This window comes from Eubalaena glacialis, chromosome X (assembly GCF_028564815.1).
Source record: "Eubalaena glacialis isolate mEubGla1 chromosome X, mEubGla1.1.hap2.+ XY, whole genome shotgun sequence".
NCBI lineage: Eukaryota > Metazoa > Chordata > Mammalia > Artiodactyla > Balaenidae > Eubalaena > Eubalaena glacialis.
In genome coordinates, this window is record NC_083736.1 from 99,425,570 (window position 1) to 99,451,189 (window position 25,620).

At 43.9% G+C, this 25,620-nt stretch overlaps 1 protein-coding gene across 1 annotated transcript; it reads left to right on the forward strand.

Moving 5' to 3' along the window:
• The first annotated feature begins 585 nt into the window (after window positions 1-585).
• PRPS1 (phosphoribosyl pyrophosphate synthetase 1) lies at window positions 586-20,559 on the forward strand. Its single transcript, XM_061179482.1, has 7 exons — window positions 586-834; window positions 10,764-10,947; window positions 12,087-12,185; window positions 13,306-13,430; window positions 16,145-16,318; window positions 18,423-18,582; window positions 19,545-20,559. The coding sequence occupies exons 1-7, from the start codon at window positions 713-715 to the stop codon at window positions 19,635-19,637; spliced, it is 957 nt and encodes a 318-aa protein (XP_061035465.1). The 5' UTR covers window positions 586-712; the 3' UTR covers window positions 19,638-20,559.
• The last annotated feature ends 5,061 nt before the right edge of the window (window positions 20,560-25,620 follow it).

Sequence of the window (25,620 nt, forward strand, 5' to 3'; positions counted from 1 at the left end):
TTGGGACTTGTCTGCCAGGCAAAGGCGACACTGAAATTGCTTGTTTGCCCTTTGGATGAGCCTGTGCTATGGGCGTCTGTCTGTGATGCAAACGTGCTTTAATTCAGCCCCATCCTTACAAAAAGATAAAAATCATGTTCAGAAACATGCAAACTCAATCACGTTCAGAAATCTCCCCTTCATTCAGACGAACTGTGGCTGCCATCCTGATAAACAGATATTTTTAAAAGAAACTGTAAACCAGAGCCAGGCTTGCTTTCAGGTGCTGAAGAAAAAAAAAAAAAAGCGTGACTTGCGGGAAAGATCTGGCCCTACGCGTCACCAGCATCCCTCCACCCCCAGCCAAGCGCGGGTATCTCAGCGTTTTTTAGTCAGCCCTCTCGGACTGCCTCGCTACAGGGGGCGGGGCGATTCCTTAGCCTCGCCCCCTTCAGGGCCTCCAGTCAATCCCTGAGACAGCCGGGGGTAGGCGGAACTACAACAAGGACCCGCCCCTCGCCGGCACTCAGCTAATCGGAAAGGGCGGGGTGTAAATTTCCCCGCTGACTCCGCCTACCCGCGCTGGGCAATTTAGAGCCGCGCGCCGGCGGGAATGTAAGATGGCGGAGTAGCAATGCGAAGTGCTTAGTACTGAGTCTCTGGGCCGACTCGGTTCGGGTCTCGGCAGCAGCAGCGATCACTAAGCAAAGAGTGCCTAGGGTAGTTGGCCAAGATGCCGAATATCAAAATCTTCAGCGGCAGCTCCCACCAGGACCTATCCCAGAAGATTGCCGACCGCCTGGGCCTGGAGCTGGGCAAGGTGGTGACTAAGAAATTCAGCAATCAGGAGACCTGGTGAGGATGAAGTTGGGACCCCGATCGGCCTCACCTGCCGGGGCGGCCAGGCGACACTTGGGCAGCAGAGGGTAGGGGGATGGGGCCACCGCGTGAGTTCCGAAGGGCCGGCTTTGGGGCGATAAGGGGCAGCTCTGTGGCAAGCGTGCCCCACGGGCTGTTTCCGTTATTTTACCTCTCGCGGGAGGGTCACGTTCATTCTCACCGTGCGGTTGGGTGGAGTCAAGATGGAGCAGGAGGCGAAGCTACTGGGTTTGAAGGCAAGGGCTGGAGGACCCAACGCGGGGATGGTGGCTGCCTAGAGCGGCTAGAGGGAAAAGACGCCTAGGCTCGGCAGTGGGGACACGTGGCTTTGTCGCTTCGCTTTTGAGCCATCCAGACCAGATTGGGTTCTCTTCAGCTCTTAGACCAGCTTGCCTGGGAGATCCTACTGCGTACTGAGCCCTCGTAGTGCTTCTCCTAGAGTCTAAGAAGTAGCTTTTCAATTCGAAACGGTGTCGGTCGGATTTCCTGTTGAGGGAATTTGACATTATGTACTGAGGGCGCCAAAATTAATACTGAGGACTTCTCTTCGATTGGCAAGCGTTGGCTTTTCACATCTTTAGACTAGGAGCCATACTTAAGTTAAATCTAGTCGCTCGGATAAAATGATGCATTAACTGCATCCTGATTGCCAGCATCTCAGTTTGAGCCATCCAGAAAATCTTAGGGAACCTTAATTCTGGAATCCTTGACCTTCCCAAGTGTAGCTACTGGTACAGACAATACAAAAGCATATTTTTCAGTACCAAAGTCTATCCTGAACTTGCCCACTTCTAACGTTGTGCGGGGGATTTAGGAGACAGTTTTATCCCTGAATATTAAGATAATAGAGAAAAGGTCATGGAGTGGAAGGCCGGGAATGCATAGAGCATTGCAATGAATTGTTTTCATTGCTTTGCTAATTAAATTTGCACCTTCCCCCCACTTCCACCGTGCTCCTGCACCTTGGGGCCATCTTAGAGATAGCTTGGTCACCTGATCCTTTCAATACCCCTTCCACCTAAACATAGCATCTTCTGGTTCTGTTAGGTGTTTTTTTGTGTTTCGTTGGTACCCTGTTGATCAAATCAGAGCAGTGCCCACAGTCTTACAGTCAGTCCTCTAAGGGGAAGTTTACACCAAACCTAATGAATCAGTTAAATTAGTGAAGATTGCTTTGAACATTTTTTCCTAAATGCTTTTGTTCCCTTTTTTCTTTCTTTAAACTGTTTACCAAAGTGTAACTCCCCCTATCCTTTGTAGACCCTGCTGATAAAAGCATTCATCTGTAGTGGACAGCTTCCTTCTGGATGCTTGATCATTGTACCATTGGTTGTGATGCAAATGATAGTGCAAACACTGATGCCATCTGTAACCAGGCAGTACCTTAGTGGAAAGGCTAGCCGAGCTGCTGTCTTTAGCTTTAACCACAGCATTATGACTCATGGGCTGTAATAAAACAAAACAGGACCAGACTTTGCAAGTGGCATTATAGCTAGGGGACAAGAATGATTTTCATTTAGAGGTTTTTTTGGTTCCCCTTAGAGAACTGTGACTATTAAGTCCTCTTCCTGTGCTTCATGAAAAAATACAAAGACTTTTTTTTCTTTGTGGACCCTCTGCCTAGTGCAACACATCAGGACCTGAGGCTATATTGGGAGAGGGGAGGGGGAGAACAGTTTAGTGTTCTACTGATTGATTTATCTGAATTTAGCAGGAGTCCCAATCTACTTCCCTGAGATAAAAGGCTGAATTCATTTTTAAACAACTGGACAGTAACATGCTTGGAAACATTGGATAAGATTAAGCCCAATGTGGAAAATTGCTGACTGGTTAGGTTGCCTTGTTTCTGGCTTAATCATTAGCTTTTTGGTTCCTTAGATGTTCTGAAATCTTCATTGAACATAATCGAATATGTTGCTTATGGAGCTTCCCCTCACCTCCCTCCCCCAACCTTTGGCTTTTCTGCACTGCATAAGTGGTAACTGCTGCCCTGTGTGACTCTTGGGATCTAAAGGTCATGGACAGGGCAGCTCAGTGGGTGCTTTGGGTCATCAGATGGGGAACTGCAGAGCCCATCCTCAAATGAGACTGTTTTGCAGCAATTTGGCAGGATCTCAGGGGTTGATGCTCTCTTGAGTAGCTTTCTTCTGAAGTCAGGATCATCCTTTGCTGTCCAGTTTTTTGGGTTTTGTTTTTATATATATATATAGATTTAATTAATTAATTTATGTATTTATTGGCTGCGTTGGGTCTTCCTTTGCTGTGCGCAGGCTTTCTCTAGTTGCCGCCAGCGGGGGCTACTCTTCGTTGCGGTGCGAGGGCTTCTCATTGCGGTGGCTTCTCTTGTTGCAGAGCACAGGGTCTAGGCGCGCAGGCTTCAGTAGTTGTGGCTCGCGGGCTCTAGAGCACAGGCTCAGTAGTTGTGGCGCACGGGCTCAGTTGCTCTGAGGCATGTGGGATCTTCCTGGACCAGGGCTTGGACCAGGGCTCAGACCAGGGCTCGAACCCGTGTCCCCTGCATTGGCAGGCAGATTCTTAACCACTGCGCCACCAGGGAAGCCCCTGCTGTCCTGTTTTTGAGGAAACATACATACATATATGTGGGTGTATGACACACACAAATAGCTATGAGAGGTTAAAGGCTCAGGCTCTGGAATCAGAGAAGCTGGGTTTGAATCCTAAGCCTTTCTTTGCCTCAGTAATCTCATCTCTAAAGTAGTATCTACCCAGAGTCTATTGTGACAATTAAATGAGATAGGAGTAAAGTTCTTAGAAAATTGTCTAACAAATTCACAGTGTTGGTAAGGGGTGGTGATGGTATTGCAGAAAATGTGGAAAATATAGAAGAGGACAGAGGGGAGAAAAGACATCCCAAATAATTCCACCACCCAAGATAAACTTAACATTTTGAGTTATGAACTTCCAGATGTTTGTTTATGTACTTTTTCAAAAAAGTAAGATAGGTTGTTTATAGCTTTCTTCACTCAGCAATATATTTTGAGTAGTTTCTCCTCTTAATATTTAGTCTACATGGTTTTAAATAGCTGTATAGTCTTGTCATGGTTTTACTATAATTTTAGATAACCAAGTCTCTATTAGATATTTAAAAGTTTTGATCTGATTCTTTTATATGAAAACTCTTGAATGTAAATCTTTTGACTGTTTCTGATTATTTCCTTAGGTTAAATATCTAGAAGGGGAATTACTAGGTTAAAGGGTATACACCACTTCTCAGGCTTTTTTTTTTTTTTTTAATTTTTGGCTGAGTTGGGTCTTCCTTGCTGCGTGCGGGCTTTCTCTAGTTGCGGTGAGCGGGGGCTACTCGTTGCAGTGCGCGGGCTTCTCATTGCGGTGGCTTCTCTTGTTGCGGAGCACGTGCTCTAGGCGTGCGGGCTTCAGTAGTTGTGGCACGTGGGCTCAGTAGTTGTGGCTCGCAGGCTCTAGAGCGCAGGCTCGGTGTTGTGCACGGGCTTAGTTGCTCCGCGGCATGTGGGATCTTCCTGGACCAGGGCTCGAACCCGTGTCCCCTGCATTGGCAGGCGGATTCTTAACCCCTGTGCCACCAGGGAAGTCCCTCTCAGGCTTTTTAATACTTATTGCCAAATTTGCTTTCAAGAAAAGTTGAACGAGTTCTGCTATCAGCAATGATGATATTAATAATAATTAATAAATAGTGAATGCTTAAAATGTGCTAGTTCCTATGCTGCGCACTTTATACACATCTAATATTTAATCCCCTCAACACTGCTCTGAGGGGTTACTCTTACTATCCCCATTTTATGGGTGAAGGAACTAAGATTCAGAGGTTAAGTGACTTGCCCAACTCTGAGTATTTTCTTTAAATTTTTTGCTGTTACAGAATTCATCTGGCTTTTGAAACTTCTGAATGTACTAAATTTTTTTTTATTGAGGTATAGTTGATGTACAATATTCTATAAGTTTCATGTGTACAACAAAGTGGTTCACAATTTTTAAAGGTTATATTCCGTTTATAGTTATTATAAAATATTGGCTATATTCCCTGTGTTGTACAATATATCCTTATAACTTATTTATTTTATACATGGTAGTTTGTACCTCTTAAATCCCCTACCCTTATCTTCCCCTTCCCCCTTCCCTCTCCGCACTGGTAACCTCTGGTTTGTTCTCTATTATCTGTGAGTCTGTTTCTTTCTTGTTATATGTACTAAATTTTTGGACTCAATTCTCTTCAGTATTGTTAAATAACTTTGGTTTATTTGATTACTCTGGATAGGCTGAGAGGGGGATGACTTTAACCTTGGTTGCCTAGGATTTTCCTAAGAACTATAACCTTTGTTAGTTAATCCCATGTATTTTGCACATGCCAACATCCATCTAAATTCTTGAGATTTTCTTAAGAATACCACCAATCAAAAGGCACTTTTAGATTCACTTTATTTCCTTTTTATGTTTAACATTTTGTGCTTGTCAGATGCAATTATGTCTGATGCTAAAGGAAAGGGTCAAGGAGAAGCCAGTTTTTCTCACTGGATGGACATAGCCAGTCATCTGGCCTCCCCAGAAGAGCTGGGAGAATCATTGGCCCAAAGCCATTTGGAGGACATACCATTAGCTAGAGGGAAAGAACAAGGATTGTTACCCTTTCAATTGCTAAACCAGGTCTTTCCACCTGGTAGATGATTTTTTATATATATATATATATATAAATTTATTTATTTATTTATTTATGGCTGTGTTGGGTCTTCGTTGCTGCGCGCCGGCCGGCACTACTCTTCGTTGCGGTGGTAGATGATATTAAGAGCAAACAGGTTTCAGGCACACCATCAATTCTTCTACCATCCATCACTGCCTAACTTATCATCTCTTAGAGGAAACCATAAGAATAATATTAAGGTTTTTTTTGGATTCACTGAACTGTTTATTGACCGAGCTGTATAATCTAAGTGTACTTCATGGGCTTTTTTAAAGGCTTTATGCAAGTCTGTACGTCATGGTACTAACTGGAGGGAAAGAGTGGTCTTGATTAGTGAGATTAGAATTATGTACAGTAAAACAAGGCAGTGTCCTAGTTTATGTGTACCACTTTATTTTTAATATAGTTAAATAACTTTTTTAAGTTATTAGATGCATGTCTGGTCATAACATCCTTCTGTGCTTGAGGGTATGTGCTAGTCCTAAGTGTGGCTTTGGGAAACGGCTGCACTGTTGGTTGCTTATTAGGTGATATAATACAAAAATGGTACTGGTGATTGTTAGGTGGTGAGCTGGTGACTTTTTTTAAGAATTACTTTTCAAACCTTATGTGATGTTAGAATATACTTTTTAAAAAAATCACTTCTACTAAAGTTATGTATTTAGCAAATGCTCTCTGATGTTTAAGATGGCAGTGAAAATTTAATTTTGTAATTAATACCTTACCTGCTTTCAAGAAAGGATTTAAAGTGTTTCATGATAGTCACAGGTACAAAAAGTTTAAGTAGATACATCAGAAGCCTGTTAGAACAAAGGACTATAGTAATTGTGCCAAGAATTTGGCATAAAGTGATTACTGAAGTTGATTTAGTGTTACTTTAACTGTATCCCTTGGCTTCCCAGCAGCCAAAGGGATAAAGGCATATGCAATGGATTATGTAGTTTTCATTTGCATAAAACTCTTTAGATACTTCCAGGCACAAAATTCTACGAATTTTATGGGTGGGATCCTTAAATAATGATACCGAGTAACATAATGAACAATGTAAGCAATTTTGTGAATATTTTTATATTGACCTTGGTAGTTGAGGCATTTGTAAAAAGAGATAAGCCCCCATGGTCTTAAATATGTTGTTTTCTGGTCTTACTTGATAATAAGACAGCTTTAGAGTAGATAATTAGCCCATCCCTTATACTGTCTTGGATCAATTACCAAACTGCTCTTCCCTGGCTCCTAATCAAACAGTCTGACTGGTGAGTGAATGTCTGGAGCACAGATGATATTCTGTGTTCTTGACTGGAACAAGAGCCATAGGTTTCCCACACCAGGTGTAGAGGACACAATTGGCTTTTTATTGGCAATCAATATGCCTGACTTTCGTTCTCCCCCAGAGAAGTGGAGAGCTTGGTCAAGGAGGTGAGGTGGTAGGGGGGGCAGGGAGTGAAAAATAAAATAAAATAAAATAAAATAAAATAAAATTTTCTTGAAAAATAAAATAAAATTTCTTCAGTTTTGAAGTTGCTGGATATTTGAAGTACTCAGTCAGGGCCCTAGAGTTGTGCGCCATAAAACACAGAAGGGGGCTTCCCTGGTGGCGCAGTGGTTGAGAATCTGCCTGCCAACGTAGGGGACACGGGTTCGAGCCCTGGTCCGGGAAGATCCCACATGGCGCGGAGCAACTAGGCCCGTGTGCCACAACTACTGAGCCTGCGCTCTGGAACCCGCGAGCCACAACTACTGAGCCCACGTGCCACAACTACTAAAGCCCGCGCTCCTAGAGCCTGTGCTCCGCAACAAGAGAAGCCACCGCAATGAGAGGTCTGAGCACCGCAATGAAGCGTAGCTTCCGCTCACTGCGACTAAGAAGAAAGCTCGTGCGCAGCAATGAAGACTCAACACAGCCAAAAATAAATAAATAAAATAAATAAATTTATAAAAAACAAAAACAAAAACAAAAAACACAGAAGGGACTCAGCCTGGAACCTCTCAAAGGGCAGGCAGCGTTAGTAAAGGAGATCTGGAAGTCCCTTGAAACTCCTGCAGCCTCTTGTTCGTGCCCACCACAGTGAGGAACTTGCAGAGCAGGCTCACCTCCACAAGGTGTTATTTAGTCCTGTCCATTTGAGTGGTTTTTTAAAAAATTTAACATGTAATCAATATAAAAAACGATATCTTTTTTATTTTATTTATACCAGCTTCACAGCAAGGTGTGGTATTTCACACTTACTGCGCATCTCAGTTCACCTCCTCAGTCACACTAGCCGCATTTCAAGTGCTCAACAACCACTTGAGGCCAGTGACTCCCTTATTGGACAGTGATGCTCTAGGGCCTACACTTTGGATAGCATGCAAGTTGCTCTTCCAGGAAGCCCTCCCTGGCCCTCTCGTGCCTGTCCGTTTGAATTTAAAACAATGTCTCCAGAAAGCAATTTTGGCATTAGCATAGTTGACATTGCTGACAGATTCACTTGTTTCCTAAGGCTGATCTTGGTGATTAATAGATGTCTGTTCAGCTGTGTCTTGGGGTCCACAAAATTGCTGTTCGGTTCATCATGTTGCTCAGCATCACTATTTCAGGATCCCGCCGTAAAATTCTTTGTAGCCATTGCATCCTGGTGGACCCATCAAGTTGTACTTCCACCCAAAATTAAATATCTGTCAGCTGGGTATCTGTAAAAGGGTATGAGCAGATCTGTCAAAACCTTTTGAAGAAACACGTTGGACCCACTTACCTGTAGTGTGAGGTGAGTTACTTTGTGAGGGACGATAAACCTCAGTCTTCTAAATTTTCACAATAGCAGGCCTGCAGAAGGTTCATAAGTGAGCAGATGCAAGAGGCAGCCTAATCCTGAGTGGTATTCATTCATTCTTCCTGTTATAGAACATTTCAAACACATACAGAAGTAGAGAGACTAGTAAATGATTTCCCTGCCATGCACCCATCACCCAGTTCAGCAGTTATCAATTCACGGCTAATCTTGTTTCATTTATTATTCCCCCTGCCCCCGCCCCCCCCCCACAATTGGATTATTTTGAAGCAAACCTTGGTATTATATCATATCACCCATATACATTTCATTAACCACAATACCATTTTCTTGCCTGAAACAAATTAACAGTAATCTCTTAATATCAAATAATTAGCCAGTATTCACATTTGTCTCATAAATGTGGGTTTTTTAAACAATTTGCTTGAATTGGTATGCAAATAAGGTTCATACAGTGCAATTGGTTGATTTTTTTTTAATGTACTTATTTATTTATTTGGCTGCATTGGGTCTTCGTTGCTGCACGCGGGCTTTCTCTAGTTGCGGTGAGCAGGGGCTACTCGTTGCGGGCTTCTCATTGCGGTGGCTTCTCTTGTTGCGGAGCACGGGCTCTAGGCGCGCAGGCTTCAGTAGTTGTGGCTCGCAGGCTCTAGAGCGCAGGCTCGGTAGTTGTGGTGCACGGGCTTAGTTGCTCTGCGGCATGTGGGATCTTCCTGGACCAGGGCTCGAACCCGTGTCCCCTGCATTGGCAGGCGGATTCTTAACCACTGCGCCACCAGGGAAGTCCCTCTCAGAATTTATTTATTTATTTATTTATTTGGCTGCATTGGGCCTTAGTTGCAGCATGTGGGATCTTCATTGCAGCATGCGAGATCTTTCGTTGCAGTGCATGGGCTCTTCATTGCGGCACACGGGCTTCTCTCTAGTTGTGGTGCGTGGGCTTCAGAGTGCAAGGGCTCAGTAGTTGTGGTGTGCGCGGGCTCTCTAGTTGTGGCACACAGGCTCTAGAGTGCACGGGCTTAGTTGCCCCGCAGCATGTGGGATCTTAGTTCCCTGACCAGGGATCGAACCCGCTTCCCCTGCATTGGAAGGCATATTCTTAACCACTGGACCACGAGGGGAGGCCCCAAGAGCTAGCTTTTTGTTTCAGTGGTTTTTCTCTATTGTTTTACTGTCTTTAACTTCATTGGTTTTTGCTCTTATGTTTATATTTTCTTCTGCTTACTTTGGGTTTATTTTGCCCATTTTTCAGTGCCTGAAGGTTTACCTCCAAACATCCCGAACAAATGTGTTTTCTTCTTTGTTCTGGCTACCAGGAATCTCAACTTCCCTGTTCTAATTGGTTTCTGGTTTGATTTTTACCATTTGCTTTTACTTTTCTTGCTTTGCAATATAAGCTAACCCCATTTTTTAAAAAGTAGGATCCTGGGATTGGAGACTCGGTGCTTTCACTGCCGAGGGCATGGGTTCAATCCCTAGTCGGGGAACTAAGTAACAATTGTTACTTGGATTGGAAAGGAATAAATTTTAAATAATAATTAGCTCTTATATCAGCTTCTGGCAGTGGAATTACTTCCTGTTGAAGAAGTTTTTCTCTTCATCAGTACAGGTTATTAACTGTTCTGGTCTACTTGCCTACACACGCTACACACGCATGCATGCCCGTACACCCACACACACCCCCCACCTCACCTAGAGGATTAATTGGGGAAATGGTGTTGCTTTGAGGTGTCATTGAGGTTATTATTTTTTAATAAGTTATTCTTGGTAAGGATCCAAGTATGAATATTAAAACTTTCACTTTATGGTAAAATATAGCCTTACTCCATAATTAGAGTAACTTCCTGTGGAATTTTTTAAAATAAGAATTACTAATTGGACCAGAGTACAGTTAGCATAGAATGAAGGCAGGGACCACATCTGTTCTCCATCATGTCCCTGGCACCTAGCAAAGTGATTGGCGATGAACATTTAATATTTGTTCAGTGAACTGCCAAAGTGGTAGATGTAGTACTATCTTCTGTAGAAGGCATCATTATAGAATGGTAGTGATTCATTCCTTGTATGAGCTTTCTACTTCTTTTGTTATATATGGATTGTGACAGTCATAGATGCTATATCAGATTTGCATTCAATATATGAAATGAGATACAACCTGCCTACTGAAATTATAGTCCAGTTACTTCTAAGTGCCTTAGCCAATCTTTTTCATGTCATGTCACCTATAAAAGCAGGTAATATCTGTATAGTACACTGGAGTAAACTGAGGCAGTAAACTGTTTCTGTTAGAGGGACTCCTCTGGGGAATCTCCTGAAGTCTGAGGGGATCAAGTCCACATGCAGCTGTAATCCATTCATAGCATACTAGTGGGGAAGCTGTGTTTTTTAGACCTTACTGTCTGTAGATGTACAGTATAGTGCTTTAAAATCTATTGTTTTTGTTGTCCTTCCTTTTCCTGTAGTGTGGAAATTGGCGAAAGTGTGCGTGGAGAGGATGTCTACATTGTTCAGAGTGGCTGCGGTGAAATCAACGACAATCTAATGGAACTTTTGATCATGATTAATGCCTGCAAGATTGCTTCAGCCAGTCGGGTTACTGCAGTCATCCCATGCTTCCCTTATGCCCGGCAGGATAAGAAGGATAAGGTAGGAGCGGAATCTCTGTTTTTTTCTTTAATTCTTTTTTTAAAATCAGGGGAAGCAGGAGCACTTGCCCAAAGTCAAAAAACTTCCTTAATCATCAAATGTATATTTAGAGGATATTATTTTTTTTATCTTAGGCATTACCTGATTTTCAAAACAATTGGCGTGATTGGTTTGTATAAAGCAACACATTTGCAGTCTGTCTGTTTTATTCCAGTCATATGTATGTGACTTTTGGCTAACTCACTGCTATTTTTTCATTGTATCAGCAAGACTAAGCACCAGCTCCCATGGAGTAGAATATTTTTTTAAACTATGGTAGCTCCTCTGGGACCCTCTTGGTTCTAGTTGTGACCTCTTCATATAACTTGAAGTCAGTTACATGAATACTTGGTCTCATTACACACGCGCACACACACACACACACACACACATCTCACCTTATTTGGAGTATTAGAGGATAAAGCATATATGTAAAACTTTGCAGGTCTGTTGTAATTGATGCCCAAATTTTACATACAATGCCTGGGAGAAGGCCAGATATTTTTATTTCAGTAAAATACAGTGCTCCTACAGAGTAGAGTAAAGGACATGGGCCTTGCTATTTTATGGTGCAGCCAGGTGTGTTTACCTTTTATTAAAGGGGGTTGAGGTTACTGGAACGTTGGCCTCCGGATGAGTAAGGGAGTGGTGTAATTTATAAAATAAAACTATAATTTCCATCCTGTGATGTGTCTTTAAATGTTGACACGTTAGATGTTACACAGGTTTGAGTATGTATGTGTTAAAAGAGATTTTAATAAAATTCTTTCAAAAAAGATTTGTAAAGTCTGCCTAATTTAAATAATGGAGCATTGGAAACACTTGAATAGGCAGAAAATATGTACATGAAGAAAAAGAAAGGTAGGGAAGGTATTTTCTTTTCTGAAATATGTATCTTGATTTGGAAAAATGATAATCCACTTCATATTTGTGCCAGATTGTGATCTACTCAAAGTCAGTGGCTATGTCACTTTTTATGAATTTCCTGGTAGCACAGTACCTTAAACACAGTAGGTGCACAGTAAATAAGTGCTTCTTGAGCAAATGAATTGTTTCTCAAATTGGCTTTTTTTTTTTTTTCTTTCCTCCCCTCCATTTAGAGCCGGGCTCCAATCTCAGCCAAGCTTGTCGCAAATATGCTCTCTGTAGCAGGCGCGGATCATATTATCACCATGGACCTGCATGCTTCTCAAATTCAGGTATCAGTGGAAGCTAAGTATTAGCTTAGGGATTATTAGGGATTAGAAAGGGGGTAGGAGAGGGCTGAATGCTGAAAACCGTAGGGAAGCAAAAACTGCCCAAGTACAGCTCAAATAAACTAGACATTGATGACATTTTCAACATCCTCCCCTTAAGCATAGATCATGATCTTAGTCACGTGGGGTGGTTGCACAGGGAGGCCGTCTGGGATTCTGGGAAGCATGTAGGCTTTGGCATCAGACTTAGTTTGAATACTGGCTCTGACACTAACTAGCTTTGTAACCTTGGGCAGGTTATTTAACTTCTCTGAACACACTCTGTTTTGTTATTGTGAGTATCAAATAAGATATTAAATTCATAGTATAACGCCTGGCTCATGAAAGATGCGAAATAAATGGGAGCTGTTATTGTCATCATTAAATTTAGAGCCGTGGATATTGGAACCTACTTTCTATCCTAAACAGAGTTAAGGGAGCAGAATACCACCTTATAGTTTATACTTTTTAAAGAGACTTTGAAATCACTATCATTGGAGGCTTCTGGGAATTCAGTGAGATATAGGACAGGTGATTATACCCATTTCATAGAAGAGGAACAGATTAGTTGTGAAATACAACTAATCTGTAGCAACTAGTGTTAGAACACAGATCTCCTGACTTCTAGTTACTGTGACCATTTATTGTAAATGACTTCCATTAAGTTTATATACCATAGCATCTCTAACTGGTTTACCAGTTAGTTTTTGCTCCTTAACAAACCAGCCCAACATTTAGTGGCATAAGGTAGTAAGCATTTATTGCCTCGTGGGTCTGCACGTTGGCTGGGTAGTTCTGGTCTTGGCTGGACTTGGCCGTTTTTCCCAAGAGCTCGCTCATGTGCCTGTGGTCAGTTGTGGTGTAGCCGAGGCCTGGCTTTGCCCGTCGTGGCTGGGCTCTCTTGCACAGCCCAGATTCGAGGAGGCTGCTTTTACAGTCTGCCATGCCGGGCATGCCTTCTGATCAGTTTGAATGTTGCAGTAAAGTATTCTGTGGGCAAGTTACTATTCTCTTTGTGTTCATTATTTGTAAATGGAAGAGAAGGGAAACAAGCAAAACTGACCCAGCTTCTTTCTTTCTGTAGGGCTTTTTTGATATCCCAGTGGACAATTTGTATGCAGAGCCAGCTGTCCTCAAGTGGATAAGGGAGAACATCTCGGAATGGAGGAACTGCACGATTGTCTCACCCGATGCTGGAGGAGCTAAGAGGTATGGTTGAAAGTCATGTTATTCCCAATGTACCGGGGAAAAGCTTTCAGACAGTTGTGTCAGAAAACGATGTTTCTCTACTGAAGTGAGTTTTTCTCTTCTTGAAGTATAGTTGATTTACTATGTTGTGTTAGCATCAGGGGTACAGCAAAGTGATCTGAAAAAGACTATATATATATACACATACATATATGTATATACATATATATATGTATATGTATATATATATACGTATGTGTATATATATATATATATATATATATATAGTCTTTTTCAGATTCTTTTCCATTATAGGTTATTACAAGATAGAGAAGTGACAGTTTTTAAGTACTTGGATGTGCCGGTAGCTAGGACATGGGCTGGATATGGTTTTACTCACTCCTCTTCTACTGGCCTGAGTCACTACCTGAAAGACAGCAGAGGTGCACGAAATAGTCTGGCATCGTGGGCTTGACCATAACCCAACAGTGACTCAGCGCTGCAGGGCTAGCAACAGCGCTGTGACCCATCAGGAGGGGGAGGAATTTGGTTTTCTAATGAATGGCACCTGCTATCGAAGCCCATGATAATAGTGAACAAGTAAGCTTTTACATACCTCCAAACGGTTGGTTAAACCGTTTTGATCCTTTAGATTAAAATATTAATCAGGAAGGAAAAGAAAGTGTGGTGATTTTATTTAAGCCAAGCTCTGAACATTCTAAACAAACTGATTGCCAGGGATTGCCAGTTGCAGGGCTTCAGCTCACGTGGTGCAGACTAAGAGCTTTTCATTTCTTTAGCGGCTCACTCGTTAGTAATGCATTCAAAAGCGTGACACATGTTCTTCTTGTTGTGGAAATAGAATGAAGAGCTACAAAACACAGATGATTAGGAAACGCAAATTCAGATCTTTGCAAAAGCCATTCAAATCTTCAATGACTGTTTCTCAACAACCTCTTTATTTCAGGAACTTCAACAGAACTGATAAGCTGAGAGCTTGAGTTCTGTTCTCCAGCCAGATGTATGGCTTTGTGAGTCCCTTGTCGCTAGTTACCATCTGTAATACTAGAGATGGAGCCTAAAACACATCCCCCTCACGGTGCTTGTCATACTTGTGAAAATCATCTTCCACAGAGACTTAGAAAACAGTCACATTTGAAATAAGTAATCAAGCATGATTTTCTTTCCAAAGTTGGGTACAGAAAAACTGCCTTCAGTAGATGGTTTATTGCTAAATGATTTTGTTTGTTTATAATTTTCTTTTTGTGATGAAATATTTTCAAAGTGAATGGCTATCACGTCTGTCTTGGCAGGGCTTTTGGACTAGGTAGAGATTCCTGTGTGATTGTGACTTGCACGTAGTTCTCCCGTCAAGGATATAGGGAGTGACTTTTTTGAGCCCTTTACACTTTGTCAGTCACTGAGTTTGTTGGCCATTGAGTGTGGACGGTTTGGGATGCTTGAACTAAGTGATCATGCATTTGCCTTGGCTAAGTAATCATTCCAAGCAGATTGATAACTTCTTTTTTTTTTTGGCTGCGCTGTGCGGCATGTGGGATCCTAGTTCCCCAACCAGGGATCGAACCTGTGCTCCCCACTTTGGGAGCGCAGAGTCTTAACCACTGGACCACCAGGGAAGTCCCAGATTGGTAACTCATGTTGTTATGTGCCCACGCAGTAGGAAAGGAGAGCACAGGGTATGGGTTGTTTAGATCAGGTGTAAATGTTGCCTAGGTTGTGGTCCAAATCTTGTTTGTCCTTTATTATATGGTCACAGGTTCTCCCTTATTCAGCACAAACTCGAGAAATGTGACCATAGTCACAAGGGAAATAGGACATAATGCTCTGGTTGGATCAGTATTACATTAAAAAACAAAACGCAAAGCACAGGCCTCTTCACGCATAAGAAGGATGGCATGGTGGAGCGTGGCCATACGTGTCACTGGGGCACCACAGTCATATACACTGAATGGATTGCTGTTTGAGTGATTACATGGTACTTTGTCGCCAGAAAGATTTGTTTTCTATCCCACCTTCTAGTCTGGTTTGTATTGCCTTGTAATTTTAAAAAAAGGAATTCTGTTTTGATTTGGAGGTGCTTTGAGCTGTACAGCAAGATGCCTGGTTTGCCCAGTTAATTGGTAAAACTTTTTTTCTAGCAGTCCTTAAAGGAATTCCCAAGCTTGGTGTCCAGGTACAGTTGACATTGACAGTTGGTGGATCACTGAGGGGAGTGTGATGAGGGCGTGGGCATTGGAATGGGCTGGGTACTGCTCCTCTCCCACCAAGTTCAGGTTCACTTCTCACCACATCCGCATGTCAAATTGGGGTGATCTACACTCCCGGCATTAGTTAACCAAGTCATCTCTCTCTCCCCTTTCGCTGCCAGTCTAGTAAACGAACATGCGCTAGCATTCATTATACCGCCTCCTGGGACTGGTGAGGGTGTCCGTCTTCCCCTACGGTAACCCAGAATGAATTGTAATCTAAGTTTGACTAATACATTCATAAACTGCTCTCAGGGTATGGAGGCATTAGTCTATGAAACCCAGTTTGTGATGCCAATCAATTCCGGTAGCTTTCTTCCAACCCTGGGAACTGTTGGGTTTCAAGGAGTATTCTCCCCCAGAAAACAAGCCCATCCTTTAGTTCCTTTCTTTGTCCTAAGACACACACACACACACACACACAGAGGCACACACACACGTTTTAACTGTGAATACCCTGTGTTGCAGAGTGACCTCCATCGCAGACCGGTTGAATGTGGACTTTGCCTTGATTCACAAAGAACGGAAGAAAGCTAATGAAGTGGACCGCATGGTGCTAGTGGGAGATGTGAAGGACCGGGTGGCCATCCTCGTGGATGACATGGCTGACACCTGTGGTACAATCTGCCACGCAGCTGACAAGTGAGTGCCTAGTGGTGGGGCTGGGGGTTAGAAGTAAAAAGCTAACTGCTCTCTGAATGCCCTAAGCCTGCTGATTCTCTTTGGAACTGAATTGAGGAGATGATAACTAGCTTTCTTTTGTCACCCTAGGCTAAAATTGCAATGCATGTAAATTGATAAGTATTATTTTTTTCTCTAGATTTTCTTAGTTTTATTTTTCCTTGTTATTGTGCTAAACTTTATGTAACATGAAATTTGCTGTTTTAACCATTTTTAAGTGTGCAATTCAGTGGCATTAGTTGCATTCACAATGTTGTGCAACTGTCACCACTATATTTCCAAAATTATCTCATCACTCTAAGTACTCTACTTTTGATAGTTTTTAAAAAAAGATTTATTTATTATTTATTTTATTTATTTTTGGCTGCGTCGGGTCTTAGTTGCGGCACGCGAGCTCTTCATTGAGGCACACGGTATCTTTTGTTGTAGCGCGCGGGCTCTTCATTGTGGTGCATGGGCTTCTCTCTAGTTGTGGCGTGCGGGTTTTCTCTTCTCTAGTTGTGGCGTGTGGGGTCCAGAGCACGTGGGCTCTGTAGTTTGTGGCATGCGGGCTCTAGTTGAGGCGTGCGAGCTCAGTAGTTGTGGCACACGGGCTTAGTTGCCCCGTGGCATGTGGGATCTTAGTTCCCTGACCAGGGATTGAACCCATGTCCCCTGCATTGTAAGGGGGATTCTTTACCACTGGACCACCAGGGATGTCCCTTGATAGTTTTTTAAAACAAGTTAAGGTAAGAACTCTATATGCCTGAGGAGACAGAAATAGATTCTCATATTTATATTTTACCTAAGCTAGAATCCCTGGCCTTACCTTTTGACTGTTCATTTTCGCTGCTACTACCTTCATTCGTATTCCTTCTCATCGTTTGCCTGCACTGTTCTGAATTGCCTTCCCTCTGTTCTCTGCTGACAGTCACCAGTCTCTTACCTCCCCAGTCCATCTTTCACATTGCCACCCTACTCGCTTATCTTCCTAAAACTAAGACTAGATTCCCCTCATGCCTCCTTTAAAACCTTAAGTGGCTCCCCACTGCTTATAATCCAAGCCAGTATGGACAGCATTGTTTTTCATAATTTGTTTTTTAAATCTCCAGGTATCTGTACCTTGCACAGTGCCTAGCATATATATATAATAGATGCTTAAAAAAAAGACTTGTGTGCTCTCCTGGTTTGGATCCTGGAGTATAAATTTATAAAACTCCTTTTATCATATTAGTAAGTTAACGCTAATTGCTCTTAACAGATCAACTCCCTGAACACGGTAAAGTTTCTTTCTTGTTCATGGTATGCTCCAACGCAAGTATTCCCCTTTCAGTCTTGGGGCGCTGCATCTTTAACATTTCCATTTTGGCCAGCCAGAAAGGGAAAGGAGCATGGAGGATCATCCATGGGAGATTTTACAAGCCTCTGTCCACATTTAGATAGCCAGAATTAAGTCACATGGCCACACCTAACTATGCAAGGGAGGCTAGGAAATGTCCAGCTGTGTGCTAGGAAGAAGAGACAGATTTTGTTGAGCATAGCAGTCTGTGCCACAGTCCTTCTACACTAATCCAAACCTATTCAGATAAGTTCTTAGTCTGTTTCTCTCTCCTTGCTATCGACTGAATTGTATCACCCTAAAATTCAGCCCTAACCCCCAGTGTGATGGTGTTTGGAGATGGGACCTTTGGGAAGTTATTAGGTTTAGGTGAGGTCATGAGGGTGGGGACCTCATGATGATATTGGTGCCCTTATGAGAAGAGACACCAGGGAACTCCCTCCCAACCCCACCCCCCATTCCCCCTCTTGGTCTATGCACACAAAGAGGTCATGGAAGCATATAGCGAGATGGTGGCCACCAACAAACCAAGAGAAGAGGTCTCAGAATGAAACCTACCTTGCTGACACCTTGATCTTAGACTTCCCAACCTCCAGAAACAAGTGAGAAATAAAATTCTGTTTAAGCCATCCAGTCTGTGGTATTTTGTTATGGCAGCCTAGGTTGACTAAGACATTCTTCTTCCCTAACTCGGATTTTATAGTGACAAGTAAGATTACTCCTAATCAACTCTGCTTTTTCCTCTAGACTTCTCTCAGCTGGAGCCACCAGGGTTTATGCTATCCTGACTCATGGAATCTTTTCTGGCCCAGCCATTTCTCGCATTAATAATGCATGCTTTGAAGCAGTAGTTGTCACCAATACCATACCTCAGGAGGATAAGATGAAGCATTGCTCCAAAATACAGGTGAGGCTGAGATTCTTGCAAAACAAGACTCCACTGAGTATTTAGGAGGTGGTTACATGTGTTGAATTAGGTGTCTGGGTGGGTTCTAAAGATTTCCTCCTTTGCTCTCAAGGCTTAGTCATCAGGATCTGTGACCCAAAAGGAAAAAGATCACGTGTCTAAAAATTCAAACAGCTAGACCTAGAATCTCTGGAGGATGGAGCCCAGGATTCTACATTTTAACAGGCTCTCCCAGTGATTGTGATACACACTCAAGTTTCCAGGTCCATGCTTTACAGTTTGTGTGTATCACTCTTAACTATTGGCCCCTGCAAACGTAATGTGAAACCTTTAAACTGATGGTATGCTCCTTAGAACTTCAGTGTTTCTCACAGTGTGCTCTGGAAACCACCTAAGTTAATCACCTAGGGTTCTCGTTAAAATGCAGATTCCTTTGCTCTATCCAGGGCCTACAAAACCAGAGGTCATGGGACCGGGACTTTAATTTCCCCAGGTAATTGTCAGACAATAAAGTTTGAGTGCTGTTGCACTAAAAGAACAAGACCTTGCTTGATTAAAAATATGTACAGTAATCCATTCGCTTTCCATTAGAAATATGGAAATATAATCCACTAGAAATATGTGGAATTGGAGGGTTGATGTCATTCTTAAGGATTTCTTTTTCAGCTTAAATATTCTTTTTTCATTCCTAAGAATTTTTAAATGCCAACTTACCACCATCTTGGTGAGTCTGAGTCAGAGTTTTTCCTCCATAAGCATTTTGACTCTTTCCCAAGTGGCTGGTTATATTTAAAATGTGGGTATGAAGAGCAGCTGGCTGTGGGATCCCTTGGGGAAACAGCACAGTGCAGCAGTCTTAAGAGGAAGGACCCTCATCGGGCTGCTCATCAGTGTCTGCAAACTGGCCAGTCAGTCATCTCTGTCTGTATGATACTAACCTGATTCTTGCCTTGCCCTCCTAGGTGATCGACATCTCCATGATCCTTGCAGAAGCCATCAGGAGAACTCACAATGGGGAATCTGTCTCCTACCTGTTCAGCCATGTCCCTTTATAATAGAATAAGTTCCGAGGCTTTTAAAAAATAAAGTGAGTCCCGCCCCTTATTTTCCTTTGGTATTTGATGAAAAATCCAGCAGAAACCCAGCTTGTTACAGTGTAGCTTTCTACATCCCACATCAGGTATATGAGTGTTTCTCCTACATTAGAGAAAGATTGAGGTTAACTGCTGGGATTTCCTACCTGTATTGTCTCATCCTGGCTTCTTTGATCTTGTGAGCCTTGCAGCTTTAACTACAGCTCAGCTGCTACAAGATGTCAGACTTTGGAAAAAGTTGTGTAAGGGTGTCTGAATGTGTTTGGGGAAGCTCAGACTACTTTGCATGTGAATGCTTCAGCGCCCCCCCCCCCCCCGAACTTGTGACAAGTTCTCTAAAGTCTGTATTAAATTCCAGCATGAGCCTGGGGCAGCCTGAACCCAGCTCTGGTTGCTGAGCACCTCTAAGGCTGGAGCAGCTCTAGGGCAGGAGCCTGAGGGGAGGCAACCCACCATGCAACAAATGCTTCTTGGGAGGAAAAAGCCTGATCCATCACCCTTTGCTTGGATTCTGTCACTTGGATTCTCCTTTGTCCCTGTTCCTTTCCATTTGGCCTGACCTTCTTTTCCTGGCCAAATATCAACTTGGTCCCAAGTGATCATTGTGCCATAGTCTTCTGGAAAGCAAACTCGCTTCCTACTATATAATCTATAACAATTTACATGAGATTATTTCACTGTAGCTTAATCTTCCTTAGCCCACTACCACTGCGGTAGTAGGTTTTAGGTGGTGTTGTAGTGCCTTTTGATTAATTTAACTGTTTAACTGTCATCTTTCTTCCTTGGATCTATTTGACCTCTCAGATGACCTGAGATTTCTGTTAAAAAGATTGATGTCACTGTCTCTTGTAGAAGAAACTAATAAAGTTTCTGTTTGATTGTGGGTCTGTATCTGTACTGGTCTCTCTGCCAAAGCTTTGGTTTAGGTGTCTTGGCTGCCCAATGATAGCTCTTACTTCTTTGTTTCTGAGCTATTAACTGCATTGAGTAGACACGGCAGCGGTTTTATTCAACTGTAAGACCTTAAGCTGTCTGGGGTTAACTCAGAAGTAGATGTAGTGTAATTCTGTGCATTATACCTGAATTACAGGCTGTATAATGCCTGTTGGATCTCCGGTTCTTATTCCTGGTGATAGGAATTAGGTATTTTCTCAGAGGAAGAGAGTAGTTTCTACAATTTATTCATTTTGAGCCAATTTTGCCAAATGTGATAAGACTTCCTTCCATCAGTAGTTGACACACATTTAGCATTTAATTTCAGCCCTTCTAATTATAATGCATTCCAAAATGTTAAGTGAGTTTCTTTCTGCATCGTCAAATAAGGACACTGACTTTTTGGGATGCTAAATGCTTCTGGAGCTTTGTGAAGAGTGCTCCCTTGTCTTTGAAGCCTGGTTCTACTTTTGTTTTTGCTTTATGTTGAATATTGGGATATTTACAATGATCTTTTGAAAAAAGTGATTGAAAAGGGACTGAATTGAGCTATGAAATGTGTTCTTTTGACCCTCTAGCCCTCTTTCACTTCACGTCTTTGCTCTGGGGGAAGCTGACATGGAGCACTGATGCTATAACTTGCTGATTCTGTTATTTCCTGAAGTATTGGGTCAGTTGATCAGGGCTTGCCATGTCAGAATATTTTGACATCAGACCTGTACTCTGGGCCCCCTTGGGCAATCCAGTTCCTAGGATGAGGTTTTGAGGCCCTCAAGAAAGGCCCTCAGTCCCCATCTTTGATCCCTATGCCCGGGGGGAAGGTCAAGATTCAATTCCCTGTGACACCCAGTAAAGTGCCCTAAGTACCACCGAGGCCGTTTTTTTTCTCTCCAGTGGGAGAGACCCAGGTGTGCTGGATGGCAAGTGATTCTTGACTGGGGAACAGTAGCAGGAACAGACCTGGAGGGGCCGGGGAGGAGGCACAAAAGCTGGAGTTGCAGGGAGAGCACAGTTGAAAGGAAATAGCTGCGTAACTGCTTCTGAGCAAAAGGCATCACCAGGTTCGATTTCCCATATGCCCTAACCTCCCCTTACCCTCAGAACTGGAGAAAAGGAAATTACTTGGACCAAGGGTGAGCTGGGCAACCCTCAAACCTAATGCCTTTATCAGAGGTTTCTTTCATCTCAAGTTGGGGCTTTCCACGTTTGGAATAAAAGCGTTTTCTGCTCAAGAGTTTACTTAGCTTGTCCATTAATAGCATGTAGCCCTTAACCTGAGGGTTATTAGAATCATGGAAAACTTGAAATTTTAAAAAGAGAAACGTTGTCTCCCCTATTGACCTGCCCTCCTACCAACCTCCCTCTTACTAGCACTTGGGGGGGGAGGGGGAGGGGGATGAGGCCTCCGAAAAGGAGTCAGGTTATTGGTGGCACCTCCCCAGCAACTTTTAAGGTGAGGACGGGGGAAGAAAGCTCTGCACTGCCGCCCCGGGGCCCACCACTCGGACTGGAGACCACTGAGCGGGTAAGCGCCCTGTTTGCAAAAAGAGCCATTACGTTCAGTCAGGAAGTGGAGCCAGCCCCCAGCCTCGCCTTAGTCTGCACCTCCAGCCTTGAGATGGCTGGCTCTTCAGTTGATTGGCTCCTGCAGCCCTGAGCCTCAGTCTCCTCTGCTTCTGGTTTTCCCTTGCCCTGCCTTTGCCAGGGATTCACTTCCATTACCCTGGCAAGGCCTTTTGCGACCAGTGCATTACGGAACCAAAAGAGATTATAGGAGGGCCCTGTGTCTTTGGAATCCTCTACGGAGGCCAAAGCAGCCCCCCACCCCGGATCACAAGGTAACTGAGGTCACCAGGGTCATCTGTGCTGCCCCCCTCTCGAAGCTGCAAATGGGAGAGGGGGGGATTGGAATTCACACAGCCATATGGTGGGAACACACTGAAGTTAATTCACACCTCATTTCCAGGCTGAGGCTTGACCGATCATGTGCCTGTTAGTCATTTGCTGCCTCTTGCCAACAGCCAGCAACAGTAAGGCTGTTCTAAAAGGCTCGGCCTTTTGCACGTGCTTATCCAAAAGCACACTCGGTGGTGTCCCTCCCCTCAGAACCAGTCATTGGCCCCTGGACACTCCTGCCTGAAACAGGTTCTGTCTTGACGGTCATGGTTGAAAAGCAATGGAGCTACAGCTAAAGACTCCCCCTGCTGCTGTATTCTTTCGCCAGGTTTTGAAGCCTGTTTTCTCTTGTAGATCTTTTTTGGCGAGTCTCACACTCCTTGTTTAAGAATAAAGCAAATTCTCCAAATTATGACAGATGAGGCTTGATGTTCCGTAGAATCTTGCTTGGTTCAAATATTTCTTCTAAATCACCTTTTCCAAAGTCTTGGCCGGACAGCGGCCAGGGAGCAAAGATGTTAACGGGCATATTCAGATCCCTTGTACTAAACACACGTCGGGGCTAGGATCCATCAGGCCTTGCCATTGGTTCTCGGGTTGCTCTCCTGGGATGTTTCTGCCGGGGCAGGTGATGTTAGCTGCCTCAGAAGAAAACCTTTGTGCTGTTAAGAAAAACCTGTGTTAGGAAAGCTATTATTTCAGGGAGAAGATTGAATGTGAGGCCAGATGTTAGTTTTCAAATCTCAAGGAAATTCCAGCATAAAGTCAGTTTCTGAGGGTTTGCCTTAAGTCTGATCACCAGAAGACTGACCTCTGGTCACATTTGGTGTATTTGGATGGGGGTAAGCTGTTTCTTTGGGTTGGGGGAGCACGCCACCCGGCTTGTGAGGTCTTAGTTCCCTAACCAGGGATTGAACCCATGCCCCAGCACTGAAACTGCCGAGTCCTAACCACTGGACCGCCAGGAATTCCCGTGAGTGTATATTAATGAGAAGCGTTGAAATGGAGGGTGAGGGATACAGAGGGTGATACGAAGAAGAGGCGATGGTTCTTTCCTTAAAGCTTTCAGGAAGTTGAATTGGCCCCAGAAGACCCGTGGTAATGATGGTTGAGTAGCTGCTCTACACGGCCTCTAAGATTGCAAAGGTAAAGGGTTTGCAGGGACTGGACAGGTCCCCACTGCCTCACCCTTCCTGAGGCTGCTTTCCTGTCTCAGCACTGAGGGCCTGGCCACCACCTTTCATCCCTCCTCCCTCGCTCTCCTGTCTGGATGCCCTTAGCCTTTGATGTTCCTAAGGACATTGATCTTGCCATGAAGTTCCTTAGGCCCTCTGTTCTTGAGCATGTTCCCTTGGTTTTTAGCTTGCAGAGTGAAAGGGAAGGAGACACAGAGCGGCAGGGTAACTTTTTCCATCCCAACCCTTGGTAAACTTACCCGCCCCAGAGCCTCAGAAACCTGGCTGGCTCCTCTTCCAGCTGAGTCCACGTGGTGTGATCCTCTTTGCTGCTGACCTGTCGTACGCCCCTTGGTGACAGCTCACTGTCTCCACCCCATGTCTGGAGGGAGACCAAAGCCCGCCACCAGAGTCGGACTCTTCCCCATCTTTCCCTTTCTCCAAGCTCTTTTCCCCAGTACGTTTCTCCAAAAGCTCAGTGGCCAACTGTAAAATTAAAAACAGGGAGGGGAATGCTCTTTTTGAAGCAAAAATGTCTGAAGCCCTGCAGAGTGACAAGAGGCCTTTCTCCCCCTTCCTCTCCATCCGGCTTTGTTTTTTCAAATGGCTCAATTCTATATTCTCCAAGTTTACCTCCACACTTGGCGTGTCCACTTGCCGCTGCAGCCGGGTCTTGTTGCTTCTTCACCCATAACAGTTGCCATGAGCTCACTCACATCCTGGGGTTTTGATTCAGGGTAAGTCCCCTACATACGAACAAGTTCTGTTCCAAGAGCGTGTTCGTAAGTCCAATTTGTTCGTAAGTCCAACAAAGTTAGCCTAGGTACCCAACTAACACAATCGGCTATATAGTACTGTACTGTAATAGGTTTATAATAATTTTCACACAAATAATACATAAAAAACAAACACAAAAAAATAAACATTTTTAATCTTACAGTACAGTACCTTGAAAAGTACAGTAGTACAGTACAACAGCTGGCACACAGGGCTGGCTTCGAGTGAACAGGCAAGAAGAGTTACTGACTGGAGGAGGGAGGGGGGGTGGGAGATGGTAGAGCTGAAGGATTGTCAGCAGTAGGAGACGGAGGGCAAGCTGCCATTTCACTCTCGCCTGACGTTGATGGCACAGGTTCTGGTTCCTTGCTGGATTCAATTCTATCTACCCTCTTGAAAAAGCGGTCCAGTGATGTCTGGGTAGTACTGTACCAGCTACATCACTGCTGCTTTTACACTTCTTCTGGACATCCTGGGCTTGAAATAAAGATACTGTACTACTGTACTCTATACAGTACTATACAGTAAAGTACACAAAAGCACAACCACTTGCAGAGGATGCATGCACGTGACAGTGGACGCCAGACGTGAACTAACTTACGTGACTGGACATGTGAATGCACATTCGCATCTTTGAAAGTTCGCAACTTCAAGGTTCGTATGTAGGGGACTTACTGTGAAACAAAACAGGGCAGCCAGGCTTGTCCATTTCACCCGGGCAATACACAGCAGAGGTTCTCTATATGTAAGCCAGCCTGGAGCCACTCCACCCAACTGTGGTCCTCGTCCTCAAAGTTCTTGGGGTAGGGCCTCTGATGACACAGTGGGTGGGGACTTAGTGTGCCGGAGGGGCTGCAGCGAGGCAGGGGAGGAGCACAATGAGAGGAGGTCTGCTGCAGCCTAGATGAGGACCCTTCCCAGCCTGGATGAGGGCCCTTCCCCCTCCCATGGTTTTCCTGCAGCCACCAACCAAGGGGCCTGTCACTACTGTCCGACTGCCACCAGGGGGAGCCAAGCGGGCTGGAGGGAAGGGAAACCTGCTCAGGTCTCTAAGCACCTGCCGGAACTCCAGGTCCCCTCTTCCCTTTTATGTCCCCAGCAGTCAGGGTGACAACGTGGTGCCCAATTCCCACTCATTCAGCAGACAGGCAAGTGCACACAGT

Bases quoted from the DNA above. Each gene is read 5' to 3' on its own strand.
- PRPS1 (XM_061179482.1), top strand. From the start codon at position 713: ATGCCGAATATCAAAATCTTCAGCGGCAGCTCCCACCAGGACCTATCC. The intron at 12,186-13,305 runs GTATCAGTGGAA...TTCTTTCTGTAG, and splicing joins TGCATGCTTCTCAAATTCAG to GGCTTTTTTGATATCCCAGT. The intron at 13,431-16,144 runs GTATGGTTGAAA...CCTGTGTTGCAG, and splicing joins GATGCTGGAGGAGCTAAGAG to AGTGACCTCCATCGCAGACC.